This window comes from Coenobita brevimanus, chromosome 2, assembly GCF_032717465.1.
Source record: "Coenobita brevimanus isolate Jiangsu-jjx chromosome 2, ASM3271746v2, whole genome shotgun sequence".
Taxonomy (NCBI): domain Eukaryota; kingdom Metazoa; phylum Arthropoda; class Malacostraca; order Decapoda; family Coenobitidae; genus Coenobita; species Coenobita brevimanus.
This window is the reverse complement of record NC_136955.1, coordinates 3,551,809-3,566,456: the sequence shown is the minus strand read 5'-3', so window position 1 is coordinate 3,566,456 and position 14,648 is coordinate 3,551,809. Positions and strand designations below refer to the sequence as shown.

The following is a 14,648-nucleotide window of genomic DNA, read 5'->3' as shown; positions in this document are numbered from 1 at the left end:
CTTTCTCACCTAACTTTCTTATCTACTCCCTGCCTTACTCTTACCTTCTTGCCTATTCCTTTCCTGTCCTGCCTTGCTCCTGCCTACCCTCTGCCTACCCCTTGCCTCACCTAGTCTGCCTTCCTGCCTCTTTATTTTCCCTTGCCAAACTCCTTCCCCTGCCTTTCTGCTTTCCCTTGCCTTACTCCTTCCTGCCCCTTACCTTCGTCTGTCATTTTACCTTGACTTTCCTTTCTTCCCTACCTTCCCTTATATGTCTGTCCATCTATTTATCCATTGATCTTCCAGTCTCTCTGTCTTTCACTGTCTACCTCTCTTCTCTTTATCTGTCCATAACTTCCCCTTCCTGTACATATCCCTGCCTCTCATACGCCCCTGCCTCTACCTATCGCTGCTTCTTTTTAGCTCCCTGCCTATCTCCGGCCTGCCCCCTGCTTCTGCCTACTCCCTGCCTATCCCTTTCTCACTTTTTTGTTTTTAATTTTTTGTCGGACTCTGGGCATAGGCTTCACAGCCTGCTCTCAAGGCCCAGTAGTCCTCCTACATACCGTACACCTCTACATGTCACCACTTCGGCGCTAACATCCACCGTCCATATTGAATACATGTTAGGTATTAGCGGGGGTATTTTTACGACATGTCGGCGGGTCTTCTGGTAGATCAGGAAAGTCTGACTTTATGAAATTCAAATCCTTAAACTGTTCCCTGCCCCAGCGGGATTTGAACCTGGCTCCGGTAGGACTGCAGGCCACCTCTCTGCCGCCTACCATAGCATTGTAGACGGTAAAGTTGAACCACATACCTCTGCCTAATCCCTGCCTACCCCTGCCACTCCCTATCTCTGCTTCTCATTATCCCTCTGCTTATCTCTGCCTGCGTCGCTCTCTCTTCATCTCTTTATCCCCCTGCTTCTCTTTACTCCCCTGCCTATCCCTGCCTCTGTTTCGCCCCTGCCTCTCCCAGCCTCACCTGGTCTGCCTTAGCGTTGTCCACGGTAAAGTTGAACCACATACGACACCTGGGGTTGCTGGTGTCGGGTCGTATGTAGAGGTCGTAGTCGTACTCTGCCACGAAATCCACACGACCTAGATTCCCTGTGGGTGAGGCAGGGGTTAGGCAGGGTAGATAGGTAGGCAGATGGGTAGATAGATAGATAAATAGATAGAGGAAGAGGTAGTGGAAAGCAGGGTATAGGTGAGGCATAGACAAAGAATATATAGATAGATAGATACATAGATAGATTGGTAGATAGATTGATAAATAGATAGAGGAAGACGTAGAGGAAAGCAGGGTAAAGGTGAGGAATGAACAAAGAATATATAGATAGATAGATAGATAAATAGATTGGTAGATAGATAGATGGGTAGATAGAATGAGAGGGGGGGGGAAGGTAGGGATATAGAAAGAGTAAGGGTGGGATGAAAAGGAAGGCAGGGAAAGGGCGAGGAAAAAATAGATAGATAGGTAGATAGATAGATTGATACATAGACATAAATAGATACATTCATACATAGGGAGAGGGGGGGGAGAAGGGGTAGGGATAAAGAGAGGGCGAGGGCAGAGGTAGAGGAAGGCAGGGTAAAAACAAAGACTAGATAGATAGATAGATAGAGGGAGGGAGAGAGAGACAGAGAGAGAGAGAGAGAAAGGGGGAAAGGAGTAGGGATAGATGGAAAGTGTGAAAGGAAAAGGAAGGCAGGGCATAGGCTAGGAAGAAAGAAAGAGAGAGAGAGAGAGAGAGAGAGGAAGGCAGGGTAAAGGCTAGGAAGAAAGAAAGGGAGAGAGAGGAAGGCAGGGTAAAGGCTAGGAAGAAAGAAAGGGAGAGAGAGGAAGGCAGGGTAAAGGCTTGGAAGAAATAGAGAGAGAGGGGGAGGGGGAGAGGTAGGGATAGGTGGAGAGCGTGTACAGTGGGAGGAAGAGATAGAGGAGGCAAGGAAAGGGCAAAGAAGAGAGAGAGAGAGGTAGAGAGAGAAAAAAAAGGAAAAGAAAAGAAAATGATATGCTAAGAAGATCAGCAGGGAAAAAGAAATTGAAGGGAGAGAGAGAGAGAGAGAGAAGCTCGGCGGGAAGGAAGGAGGAAGAGGAGGGAGGGCATGAGGGGAAGAGAAAGGAAGGAGGAGTAGGGAAGGGGGAAGAAGAAGGAAGGAGGAGGGAAGGAAGAAAGGAGGAGGAGGAAGGAAGGTGGGTTGGGGAAAAGTAAGAGAGGAAAGGGAGGGAGATAAAAGGGAAGAGGTGGAGGGAATGAAGAAAGGAAGAGATGGGAATAGAGCGAGCGAGCGAGAGAGAGAGAGAGAGAGAGAGAGAGAGAGAGAGAGAGAGAGAGAGAGAGAGAGAGGAGGGAAGGGAGGGAGGAAGAAAGAAAGGTTTATGGAGGGTAGGTGAAGAAAGGAGAAGAGAGGATTAACAGAGTTTGAGAGAGTTAGGAGGAAAAAGGGAGAGAGAGAGAGACAGACAGACAGACAGACATACAGACAGAGAGAGAGAGAAAATAAAAAAATATATATTTCATCCACCAATTGGCGAAATAATAATAATAATAATAATAATAATAATAATAATAATAATAAAGATCTATATATCTCATCCACCAAATTGACGAAATAATAATAATAATAATAAAGAAATAAAAAATAAAGTAATATGTAAGATAAATAAAATGATAAAGAAGTGGAATGAAAGAAAATATAAATAAATAAATAAAAGAAAGAAAGAAAAATAATAAAGAAAATAAATAAATAGATAAATAAAATAAATTAAAATTGAATAAAATAAAATAAATGTTAAATAAATAAATAAATCCCCAAAAGACCCCCCTGAAAATGGCAAAAATAATATCGACAAAGAAAACGTGACCCGGACCACTAAAAGAATTGGCCTTAAAAAAGAGTATTGCGTTTGACGGGGCTGAGGGGAGGTGTGTAATGTGAGAGGAGAGAGGGAGAGAGAGAGAGAGAGAGAGGGGGGGGGGAAAGGGTGGTAAGGAGGGAGGAACGAAGAAATGTATAGAAAATGGGAGAAAGATTGTGAAAAAGAAGGAAAAAGGATGGAAAGAAGACGAAGAAGAGAGAGAGAGGAAGGAAGGAAGGAAGAAATATATAGAAAAAAATGGAAGAGAAAATGACTGAAAGAAGAGGGGAAGAAGGATGAGAGCGAGAGAGAGAGGAAGAAGGAGGAGGTAAGGAGGGAGGAAGGAACGAAGAAATGTGTATAAAATGTGAGAGAAAAAGAGAGTGAAAGAAGAGGGAAGAAGGACGTGAGAGAGAGAGAGAGAGAGAGAGAACTTGGATGACAAAGAAAGCCAAGGAAAGAATATGGAGGCTTAGGAGTTTGCGAAGATATAAAGAAAAATTGAGGTGAAGAATAAGAAGTGAAGGAAGAATGTCAGAGGAGAAAAAGGAGGGAGGAAGGAGAGAGAGGAGGGGTAGGAAGGAAGGGTAGAGGGAGGAGGGGTTGGAGGGAAGGGTAGAAGGAGAGAGGAGAGGGAGGGAGGATGAAAGATGAAGGAAGTAAGAGATGGAAATGGATGGAAGAGGAAGAAAGGAGTGAGAGGAGGGGTAGGAAGGAAGGAAGGAGGGAGAGAAGGTGTAGGAAGGAAGGGTACAGGGAGAGAAGAATAGGAAGGAGGGGTAGAGGGAGAGAGAAGAATAGGAAGGAGGGGTAGAGGGAGAGAGGAGAATGGCAGGAAGGAAGACAGAGGAAGAGAGTAATAGATGGGGAAGGAAAGAAGAGAAAGGGAGGGAAGGAAGAAGGAAAAGTAGAGGGAGCAGGAAAGGATAAGGAATGTAGGAAGAGGGAGAGGAAGAAAGAGAGGAGGAGAAGGAAGTGAGAGGAAGAGAGGAGAGCTGGAAGAGGGAGAGAAGGAGGAGAAAGAGAGAGGAAAGAAGGAAGAGGAGGAAAAGAAGTGGAATATAAGACATAAACGAGAGAGAGAGAGAGAGAGAGAGAGAGAGAGAGAATTACAAAGGTAGGAATTTTAAGAGAAGTGGAATGTAAGTAAAGGGAGAAGAAGAAAGAAAGGGGAAATGGAGAGAGAGAGAGAGCAAGGAATCACAAAGAGTAGGAATGTTAAGACTTTGACAAATAGTTTCAAGACAGGGAGACGACCAAAGACGCTAAGTAAGAAAACAACAAAAACAACAACAGCTCAGGGAGATCCGAATATGTGTCCCTGGCCCTAACACCTTTTCCTTAGCGATTTATTTTTGGATGTGGCTGGTTAATTCCCTTTTGTGCTTAATATGTGTAGAGTGTGTGGATGTTGGAAGGATTTATGTAACACGGAAGGGGATAGGAAGGTGTAATAAGAGAAATAAGCTCCCTAACACCTCTTCCTTAGCGATTTATTTTTGGATATGGCTGGTTAATATCCTTTTGTACTTTATTTGTGTAGAATGTGGCGATATTTGAGGGATTTACGTAACACAGAAGAGGATAGTAAGGCGTAATAAGCAAAATAAATCGCTTAAGAAAAGGTGTTAGGGATTTGGATCTTGCTTAGGTGAGGTTTTTGGGTATGAAGGAGAGAAGGAAAGGAAGGAGGGAAGATTAAGAAGGAAGGAAGGAAATTCGATTAAGAAGGAAAGGAGGAGGAGAGAAAGGAAGGAAGGTAAAGAAGGAAGGCCGGAGGAAAGAGAGAAAGGAAGGTCAGGAAGGAAGGATGTAAGGAAAGATAAATAAGCGAAGGAGGGAGGGAAGGAAGGAAGGAAGGATATAAGAAAAAATAAATAGGTGAAGGAGGGAGGGAAGGAAGGAAGATAAGGAAAGAAGGAAGGATATAAGAAAAAGATAAATACGTGAAGGAGGGAGGGAAGGAAGGAAGGAAGGAGGTAGCAAGTCACAGGATTTCAACTTTGCACATAAATTTAGGGCTTGACTTCTCTCCCTCCTTCCCGGGGGGGGGGGGAAGGAAGGAAGGAAGTGGGAGGAAAAAGATGAGAAGAGAGGGAGGAGGAAGGAAGGAAGGAGAATGACGGAGGGAGAGGAAGGAAGTTGGAGGAAAAAGATGAGGAGAGGAAGGAAGGAAATTGGAGGAAAAAGATGAGGAAGGGAAGGAAGGACAATGAGGGAGGGAAAGGAAGAACAGAAAGAGAGTGAGGGAGGGAGAGGAAGGAAGTGGGAGGAGAAAGATGAGGAGAGAAGAAGAAGGGAGGGAAGGAGAAAGAGGGAGGGAGAGAGAGGAAGGAAGTGAAGGAATAAATTTATGGAGAGGAAGGGAGGGAGGGAGAGAGACAGAGGAAGGAAGTGGGAGGAAAATGATGAGGAGAGAAGGAGGGGAAGGGAGGGAGGGGGGAGGGGGAAGAAGGAAGAAGATAAGGAGAGGGAGGGAGGGAAGGAATGAAGGAGAAGGAGGGAGGGAGGAAGTGAGAGGAAAAAGGTGAGGAGAGAAGAGTGAGGGTGGGAAGGAAGGAGGGGGGGGAGAGGAAGGAAGTGGAAGGAAAAAGATGAGGAGAGAAAGATAGGAAGGGAGGGAAGGAATGAAGGGGATGGAGAGAGGGAGGAAATGAGAGGAAAAAGGTGAGGAGAGAAGGAGGGGGAGGGAGGGAAGGAAGGAAATTAGGACAGATGAAGGAGTAAGGGAGGAGGAGAAGGAAGGAGGGAAAGAAGGAGGGGTAGGAGGAAAAATATGAAGTGGAAGAAAATGGAGTGGAGGGGATGAGAAAAGAGAGAGAGAGAGAGAGAGTTCCTAGTATGTATTTATGTGCATATCTTTGCAAGTGTCATCCATGGATATAAATAGATCGATAGATGGATGGATAGATAGATAGGTAGATAGACAGACAGCATATATATCGGTGAGTGATACTGAATGTGTACCTATTAATTATGAGTAAATATATATACAGTACTGTGTGTGTGTGTGTGTGTGTGTGTGTGTGTGTGTATGGATGGATATTTGTATGTTTGTGTTTATGTATGTGTGTGTGTGTGTGTTTGGATGGATGGATGTTTGTGTTTTGTGTGTGTGTGTGTGTGTGTGTGTGTGTGTGTGTGTGTGTCATGTACGACCTCAGATCCCACAACAAACTTTTGTCTAGCTGGTGACACCCCCCCCCCCATTCCTCCATCTATATCTTTTTACCTCTCTCCATCCCTCCCTCCATCCATCCATCCATCCATTCATCCATTCATTCATCTTCTTTTTCCTTCCTCCCTCCATCGATTCATTCATCCATCCATTCATTCATCCATCCATCCATCCATCCATCCATCCATCCATCTCCTTTTTCTTCCCTCCATCCATTTATCTCCCAGCTTCCCTCCATCTCTCCCTCCATCTAGTCTTTTCCCTCCCTCCTTGTATCTAGTTCTCTTCTCTCCCTCCCTCCCTCAATTTTTTTTTTTTTTTACCTTCCTCCTTACATTTCTTTTTCCTTCCCTCCCTTCCTTCCTTCCATCCATTATTTCTCTCTCCCCTCCGTCCATCTCTCTCTCTCTCTCTCGTTTCTTCCCTTCCTGTCTTCCTTCCTCCTTCCTCCATCCTTCCCTCCCTTTCTTCCATCCCTCCCCTCCTCCTTCTCTCCTACATTTATCTATCAAGCAGTCAGTCTGTATCTTGTCTATCTATTGATCTGTCTGTCTGTTAGTCTATCTGTTTGTCTCTTCTGTCTATATGCCTGCCTTCCTGTCTGTCTGTCTACCTGTCTTTCCATGTATTTGTCTCTCTCTGTCTATTTGTCTGTCAGTTTCTACTTTCTGTCTATCTATCTATCTGTCTATCTATTTTCCAGTTCCTCAGTTACCTGTTATTTCTCTCACTCACCCCTCCGTTCTTCCTTTATTTTTTTCTTTACCCAGTTCTCTCTCTCTCTCTCTCTCTCTCTCTCTCTCTCTCACACACACACACACACACACACACACACACACACACACACACACACACACACACCAGTCTCTCTCTCTCTCTCTCTCTCTCTAAGACAATAACACCCTCGCGCTGAAAACTTAAAGGGAGGGACTTTCTCTCCCTTAGAAAAAAGGGAGAGAGTTTTTTGGGAGAGTTGGACAGCCTTGAGAGAGAGAGAGAGAGAGAGAGAGAGAGAGAGAGAGAGAGAGTTTATGGAATGAGCTAGTTCGAGAAAAAGAAATGAGCGAGTTAGAGAGAGAGGAGGGGGGGGGTTGGTAAGGGAGAGAGAGAGAGAGAGAGAGAGAGAGGGAGAGAGTAGTACTTGTAGTAGTAGCAGCAATAGTAGCAGTTGTAGTAGTAGTGGTAGCAGTGATGGTAGTAGAAGTAGCAGTAAATGTAGAATGGAGGGAGAGAGGGAGGATAAGTAGGTAGGAGACGGGAAATAAGGGAGGGAATGCGGTTCTGATGGTAGAAGTAGTAGTAATTGTAGAATGGAGGGAGAATAAGTAGGTAAGAGACAGGAAATAAGGGAGGGAATGCGCATTTGATGGCAGAAGTAGTAGTAATAGTACAATGGAGGGAGAGAGGGAGAATAAGTAGGTAAAAGACAGGCAATAAGGGAGGGAATGCTGTTCTGATGGTAGAAGTAGTGGTAATAGTACAATGGAGGGAGAGAGGGAGAATAAGTAGGTAAGAGGCAGGCAATAAGGGAGGAAATATTGTTCTGTCCTAACTCCTAACTCATTCTAATTCCTCCTAACACCTTATCTACAAGAGTCCTTTTCTAAACTTAAAGAAAATTGTCTTAAAATGGCTAGAAAAAGGAAGGAATTTGTTGTGGTTGTGTGTGTGTGTGTGTGTGTGTGTGTGTGTGTGTGTGTGTGTGTGTGTGTGTGTGTGTGTGTGTGTGTGTGTGTGTGTGTGTGTGTAATTGTGTTTGTGTATGTGTGTATATAATGAGTGTATGTATTTATATGTTTGTTTATGTATGTATGAGTTTGGAAAGGGAGGGAGAGAAGGGAGGTGGAATAGAAGGAAGGAGAGAAAGAAGGGAGAGAAGGAAAAATGGAAGGATGGAATAATAGAGAGGGAGGGAGAGAAGGAAGGAGAGAAGGTATGGGATAGAAGGAAGGAGAGAAGGGAAGACGAAAAGATGGAAGGATGAATAGGGAGGGAGAGAAGGATGGAGAGGGAGGAAAGAAGGAAGAGAGAGAAGGAAGGATGGATGGAGAGGAAGGGAGAGAAGGAAGGAAGGATGGAGTGGGAGGAAAAAAGGAAGGAAGAATGGAGAGGGAAGGAGAGAAGAAAGAAGAGAAGGGAGATGGGATAGGAGGAAGGATGAATGAAGGAGAGAAGGAAAAACGAGAAGGAAGGAAGGAGAATGAGGCGAGGAGGGAAGGATGGAGAGGGAGGAGAGAAGGAAGGATGGAGAGGGAGGGAGGGAAGGATGGAGAGGGAAGAGAGAGAAGGAGGGAGAGAAGAAAGGAAGGATGGAGAGGGAGGGCGGGAAGGAAGGAGGGTCAGTGGAGTGGAAGGAAGGACCTCTCCCTCTGTTTTATTGCCCCTCCAGACTCCACCTAATTACTTTAACCCCTCTCCCCTCCCCTCCCCCTCTCCCCTCCCCTCCCCTCTCCTCCCCTCCCCCTCTCCCCTCTTTTCTTTCCTCTATTCCCTTCCCACTACCTCTCTCCTCCCTTCTCTGCTTAGTGGAAATAAAGTTATTTGAATTTGAATTTATTCTCTGTCCCTTTCCCTTCTCCTCTCCCTTTCTCCTCCAACTTTCCCCTCCCCTCTATCTCCTCTTCCTTCTCTCTCCCCTCCTTTCTTCCTCTGGCCCATTTCCTTTCCTCTCTACCCCCTTCCCCTCCCCTTCTTTCTCTCCCTTCCTTCCCCTCTCCCTCTCCGCTTCTCCCCACCACCCTCTCCCCTAACCCCTCACCCCTGTCTACCCTCCACCCCCAACCCCTCCTAACATTCACCCCGTTTCAACCTCCTCCCCTTTCCCCCTCCCTCTCCCCTCCTTCCTCTCCCATCACCCCCACTAACTCCCCCACGCCTCCAACCCCCACCCACTCTACCCCCACCTCTAACCCCTTTTTTACCCCTTCCCCTCTCCCTCTCCATCCCCCTTCTTTCCCTCCCCTCCCTCTCTCTCCTCTCCTCTTTCATTCCCATCCTCCTTCTCCTTCCCCTTCCCCTCCCTCTCTCTCCTCTCCTCTTTGATTCCCCCCTCCCCTTCCCTCTCCCTCCGTCCCTCCTTGACCTTATCTTGAATTATCTTGACCTCGTTTGAATTCTCTCTCTCTCTCTCTCTCTCTCTCTCTCTCTCTCTCTCTCTCTCTCTCCTTGACCCACCTATCTTCCTTTATATACCTTGCTCTTCCTTGACCTCCCTTTCATCCACCTTGAACTCCTTTGAATTCTTACTCTAATTTCTTGGTCTTTCCTGCCTTGACTTTATTATTATTATAATTATAATTATTATTATTATTATTATTATTATTATTATTGCTATTGTTACTCAGGGGCGGGCGAGGCTGGTCACGCTTGTATTGAATGTTGGAATTGAGTAGATTGATAAGTATTAAGGGTGGTCCATGTATTGCACTCCTTCTCTACCCAGCCTTCTCTCACTCCCTCTCTCTCCTTCCATCGTTCTTTCTTTCCTTCCTTCGCATCCTTTTTACTCTCCCTTCCCCCTTCTCCTTTTTCCTCTCTTTCCCTCTCTATCCTTCCCTCCTTCCATCTTCCGTACTCCCCTTCCTTCACCCTTCCTTCTGTCCCATCGACCGTCTTCCTTTTTGTTCTTTCCCCTCTTCTCCATTCTTCCCTCCTTCCATCTTTCCTCCTCTCTTTTCTGCTCTCCCTCCCTCTCCATCCTTCCAACATTCCATCTCTCCTTTTTCCTTTCCCTCCCTCTCCATCCTTGTCTCCTTTCTTCTTTCCCTCCCTCTCCATCCTTCCCTCCTCCTGTCTTTTCTTCTTCCTCCCTCTCCCTCCTTCCCTTTCCTTCTTTCCCTCCCTCTTCATCCTTCCCTCCTTCCATCTTTCCTTCTGTTGTGTTGCTGGACCATGTTTCCCTCCCTTAATCCAACTTGACCTTAATCCCACCTGACCTTGTTTAATCCCACCAATCCTATGTGAATGAACTGACCTGTCTCGAATGAAGCATCGAAACTGAGATTACCCTAATTGTTTTTTCATCTAATCTCTTTTAATCCATACTTGTCTCCCTTAATCCTCCTTGACCTTAATCCAGCCTGACCGCCTATAATCCCACCTGACCTCCTGTAATCCTACCTTAAATCCTGTGTGAATGAACTGTCTCGAATGAAACATCAGAGCAGAGATACCCCATTCGTTTTTTAATCTAACCTCTTTTAATCCATGCTTCCCTCCCTTAATCCTACTTGACTTTAATCCCACCTGACCTCCCGCAACCCCAGTCCACCCTAAATCCAATGCGATGAACTGACCAGTCTCGAATGAAGCATCGAAGCAGAGATTGCCCCTTTTTTAATCTAATCTCTTTTAATCCATGCTTCCCTCCCTTAATCCAACCTGACCTGTAATCCCACCTGACCCCCCGGTATCCTACCCTAAATCCTATGTGAATGAACTGACCTGTCTCGAATGAAGCGTCGAAGCAGAGATGACCCCGCTTGGCCTTCCCCGAGCAGCCTGGAGGTCTTAGCACTTGTCGGCTGATGTTGGAGAGTGTGCCCTCCTGATCGCTGTCGTCACTCTCTGCCGGGAGGAGAAGGGTTAGATAGATAGATGGATAGATAGATAGACTGACAAGTGGATAGGTGGATAGGTAGAAAGACTGAGAGATGGATTGATAGATAGATAAACAGAGAGTGTGCCCTCCTGATCGCTATCGTCACTCTGCCGGAAGGAGAAGGGTTAGACAGATAGATAGATGGATAGATAGACTGAGAGATGGATAGACAGAGAGACAGAGAGATGGATAGATAGATACATACAGCAGAGTGACAGAGATTGATAAATAGACAGATAGAGTGTGCCCTCCTGATTGCTATCGTCACTATGCGGGGAGGAGAAGGGTTAGATACTGTAGAGGTAGATAGAGATGGATAGATAGATAAAGAGATAGATAGAATGAGAGATGGATAGATAGATAGATGGACAGATAGATAGACAGATGGATAGATAGATAGACTGAGAGGGTGTGCCCTCCTGATCGCTATCGTCACTCTCTGCCGGGAGGAGAAGGGTTAGATAGATAAATGGATAGATAGATAGACTGAGAGATGGATATATAGAGATAGACTGAGAGATGGATAGATAGATAGACAGATGGATAGATCGATAGAGATGGATAAATAGACTGAGAGATGGATATATAGGTAGATAGATGGATAGATAGATAAATTGATAGACTGAGATGGATAGATAGTTAGGCTAAGATGGATAGATAGATAAGTAGATAGACAGAGATGGACAGGTAGACTTCATGAGAAATGGAAAGGTAGATAGATAGATTGACTGAGAGATGGATAGATAGACTGAGATGGATAGATAGATAAATAGACTGAGACGGGTAGATAGATGGATAGATAGACTGAGATGGATAGATAGATAAAAAGGTAGACAGAGTGGGATAGATAGATAGATAGATAGGCTGAGAGATGGATAGATAGATTGATAGACAGGAAGATGGGTTGGCATGTGGATGGATAGATAGATAGATAGATAGATAGAAAGACACAGGTAGATGGGTTGGCATGTGGATGGATGGATAGATAGCTTGAGATAGATAGATAGAAAGACAGACAGGTAGATGGGTTGGCATGTGGATGGATAGATAGACAGATTGATAGGTAGGTAGGGAGGTGGGTGGATAGGTAGATGGAGATTTAGAGATTGGTGGGTAGGGAGGGAGGTAGGTAAACTGATAGATAGGTAGGTGGATAGATAGATGGGTAGGTAGGTATGTGGGTAAATAGAGAAAATCGATGAGAAGGTAGGTAGGCAGATAGATAGACAGAGGTAAGTAGAGGGGGGGATGAGAGTATACTTGTAGTCACACATCTAGATCTTTTGAGAGAGAGAGAGAGAGAGAGAGAGAGAGGTAACTTTTGGTCCAGGAGAATAATGTAACAAAGCACATGTAATAAGCTTATGCAGTACTTCTCCATACTTAGGCAACTCTGGCAGGAAGTTTGTGTGTGTGTGTGTGTGTGTTATGTAAGTGGTGAAAGTATTGGAAGTTTGTGTGTGTGTGTTTGTGTGTGTGTGTGTGTGTGTGTGTGTGTGTGTGTGTGGTGAAAGTATTGGCTGTGGTTGTGCTGTATATATGTGGTGATGATAGTAGTACAAGTAGTAGTAATAATAGTAGTAGTAGTTGTTGTAATAGTAGTGATGATGGTAATGGTGATAGAAAGTTAACAGGTAAATATAACCAGCAAAACTACTACTACTACTACTACTACCACTACTACTACTACAACAACTACTACCACTTCTACTACTACTACTACTGATAATAATAATAATAATAATAATGGCAAAGACGAAGAAGCAGAAGTAATAGAAGAAGAAAAAGAAAACGATTTAAAGTGTAAAACAAAATTATTCATAGTATCACCATCAGTCACCTCAATTCCATATACGACTAATATATCAGAATTGTCAAAATAATCACTCTATAAGCCAAAGAAAAACAACGAAACAAAACAAAACCAATCAGGGAACAGAAAACGAGTGCCAAAAAAGAAAACAATGGATGGCCAACTATTCCATTCCCGCGAACCATTCCCGTTGAATTTCGCCCATTTTTTTTTTTTTTTTTTATCAGTGTTCTGCTCCTTGCCGACCGCCATTTGTCTTTATGCGAGCGATATATTAGGGATGCACAGGTGTTTGGAAAAGGGGCGAAGAACTTTGAGAAATGGACGCAGCGTGAGGGGAAAATGTTGTTGCTGCTGCTGTTGTTGTTTTTGGAAGCTGAGGAAGGATTGGGGTTAGAGAGAGTGTGTGAAAGGGAAGTGAGAAAGTGTGTGATAGAGAAAAGAAAGGAGAAAGTGTGTGAAAGAGAAGTGAGAAAGTGTGTGAAAGAGAAAAGAAATGAGAAAGTGTGTGAAAGAGAATAGGTGAGAAAGTGTGTGAAAGAGAATAGAAGTGAGAAAGTGTGTGAAAGAGAAAAGAAATGGGAAAGTGTGTAAAAGAGAAAAGAAATGAGAAAGTGTGTAAAAGAGAATAGAAGTGAGAAAGTGTGTGAAAGAGAAAAGAAATGGGAAAGTGTGTGAAAGAGAATAGAAGTGAGAAAGTGTGTGAAAGCGAAAAGAAGTGAGAAAGTGTGTGAAAGAGAAAAGAAAGGAGAAAGTGTGTGAAAGAGAAATGAGAAAGTGTGTGAAAGAGCAAAGAAAGGAGAAAGTGTGTAAAAGAGAATAGAAGTGAGAAAGTGTGTGAAAGCGAAAAGAAGTGAGAAAGTGTGTGAAAGAGAAAGGAAAGGAGAAAGTGTGTGAAAGAGAAAAGAAAGGAGAAAGTGTGTGAAAGAGAAGAGAATTGAAAAAGAGAGAATGTGAGAAAATTAGAGAAAGTGTGTGAAAATGAATGAGAGATAGTGTGAAAGTGAAAGAAAATAATAGAAAGTGAATGAGAGAAAATTAGAATGTGTGAAAGTGGATGTGAGAGAAAATTAGAGAAAGTGTGAAAGTAAAAAGAATGAAAAAAAAATGAGGGAGAATGTGTGTAAGTGGATGTGAGAGAAAATTAGAGAAAGTGAGTGGAAATGAAGAGGCTGCGTAACACCTGTCCCTCAGCGATTTATTCTGCGTTAAAAAGGGGGCGAGAAATGAACAAACTGGGCGTGAAAGTGAGTAAATTGGGCGAGAAAATGGGGAAATTAGGTAACAGCATGAGAAACTTGGGCGGGAAGATGGGTAGACTGGGCGGGAAAATGGGTAAGTTGGGCGAGGAAAATGGGTAAGTTGGGCGGGAAAATGAGTTGACTGGGCGGGAAAATGGGTAAGTTGGGCGAGAAAATGAGTAAGTTTGGGCGGAAAGTCTTTATCTCGAAGTGATAAAGGGTTCCCTGGGTAATAATGTACTCGGTCTCTCTCTCTCTCTCTCTCGTTTTTCCTTCCTGACACTTTCTCATTCATATATCCTGGTTTCTCTCTCTCTCTCTCTCTCTCTCTCTCTCTCTCTCTCTCTCTCTTTCAGACCCTTACCCACACCCACCCTCACCCTCACCCATACCCATGCCCACCCTCCTCCTTACCCATACCCACCCTCACCCTTACCCACATCCACCCTTACCCTCACCTTCCTCACCCTTACCCACATCCACCCTTACCCTCACCTTCCTCACCCTTACCCACATCCACCCTTACCCTCACCCCCACTTACCCATCCCCACCCTTACCCTCACCCTTGCCCACCTTCACCTACACCCTTACCCAGACCTACCCTCACCCTAACCCATGCACACCCTTACCCACACCCTCCCTCACCCTCACCCTTCCTCACCCTCACCCATATATATTCCCTTCATGTCGACCTGCCCAAGCATAAAATTTACCTCTCACAGCGCCCTTATAAATATCTGGTGTGGCCATCTACATATATATTGGTCCTATACATCTCTCTCTCTCCCCTAACCCCTGACCTAACATCTCTCGCTTCCTCACCCCTGACCTAACGCGACCTTATTCTGACCTCCAGTGGCTTGTGCTGGTTTGGGATATATACATGAGTCATACTCGTTCATATTTATACATACATGGACGAATTTATATGTAGACCTCTATATACACACATACATATACTGTACCCT

General features: G+C 44.5%; 1 protein-coding gene across 1 annotated transcript in view; it reads right to left on the bottom strand.

Moving 5' to 3' along the window:
* The window catches only part of LOC145391127 (cytosolic carboxypeptidase 6-like), a 40,591-nt gene extending 26,161 nt beyond the window's left edge, over positions 1-14,430 (bottom strand). The window contains exons 1-3 of the mRNA XM_080265813.1: positions 14,394-14,430; positions 10,469-10,591; positions 970-1,094 (exon numbers count right to left, since the gene is read on the bottom strand). Coding sequence (XP_080121939.1) covers positions 970-1,094; positions 10,469-10,591; positions 14,394-14,430 — 285 coding nt within the window. The remainder of the gene's footprint in view (positions 1-969; positions 1,095-10,468; positions 10,592-14,393) is intronic.
* Between the last annotated feature and the right edge of the window lie 218 nt (positions 14,431-14,648).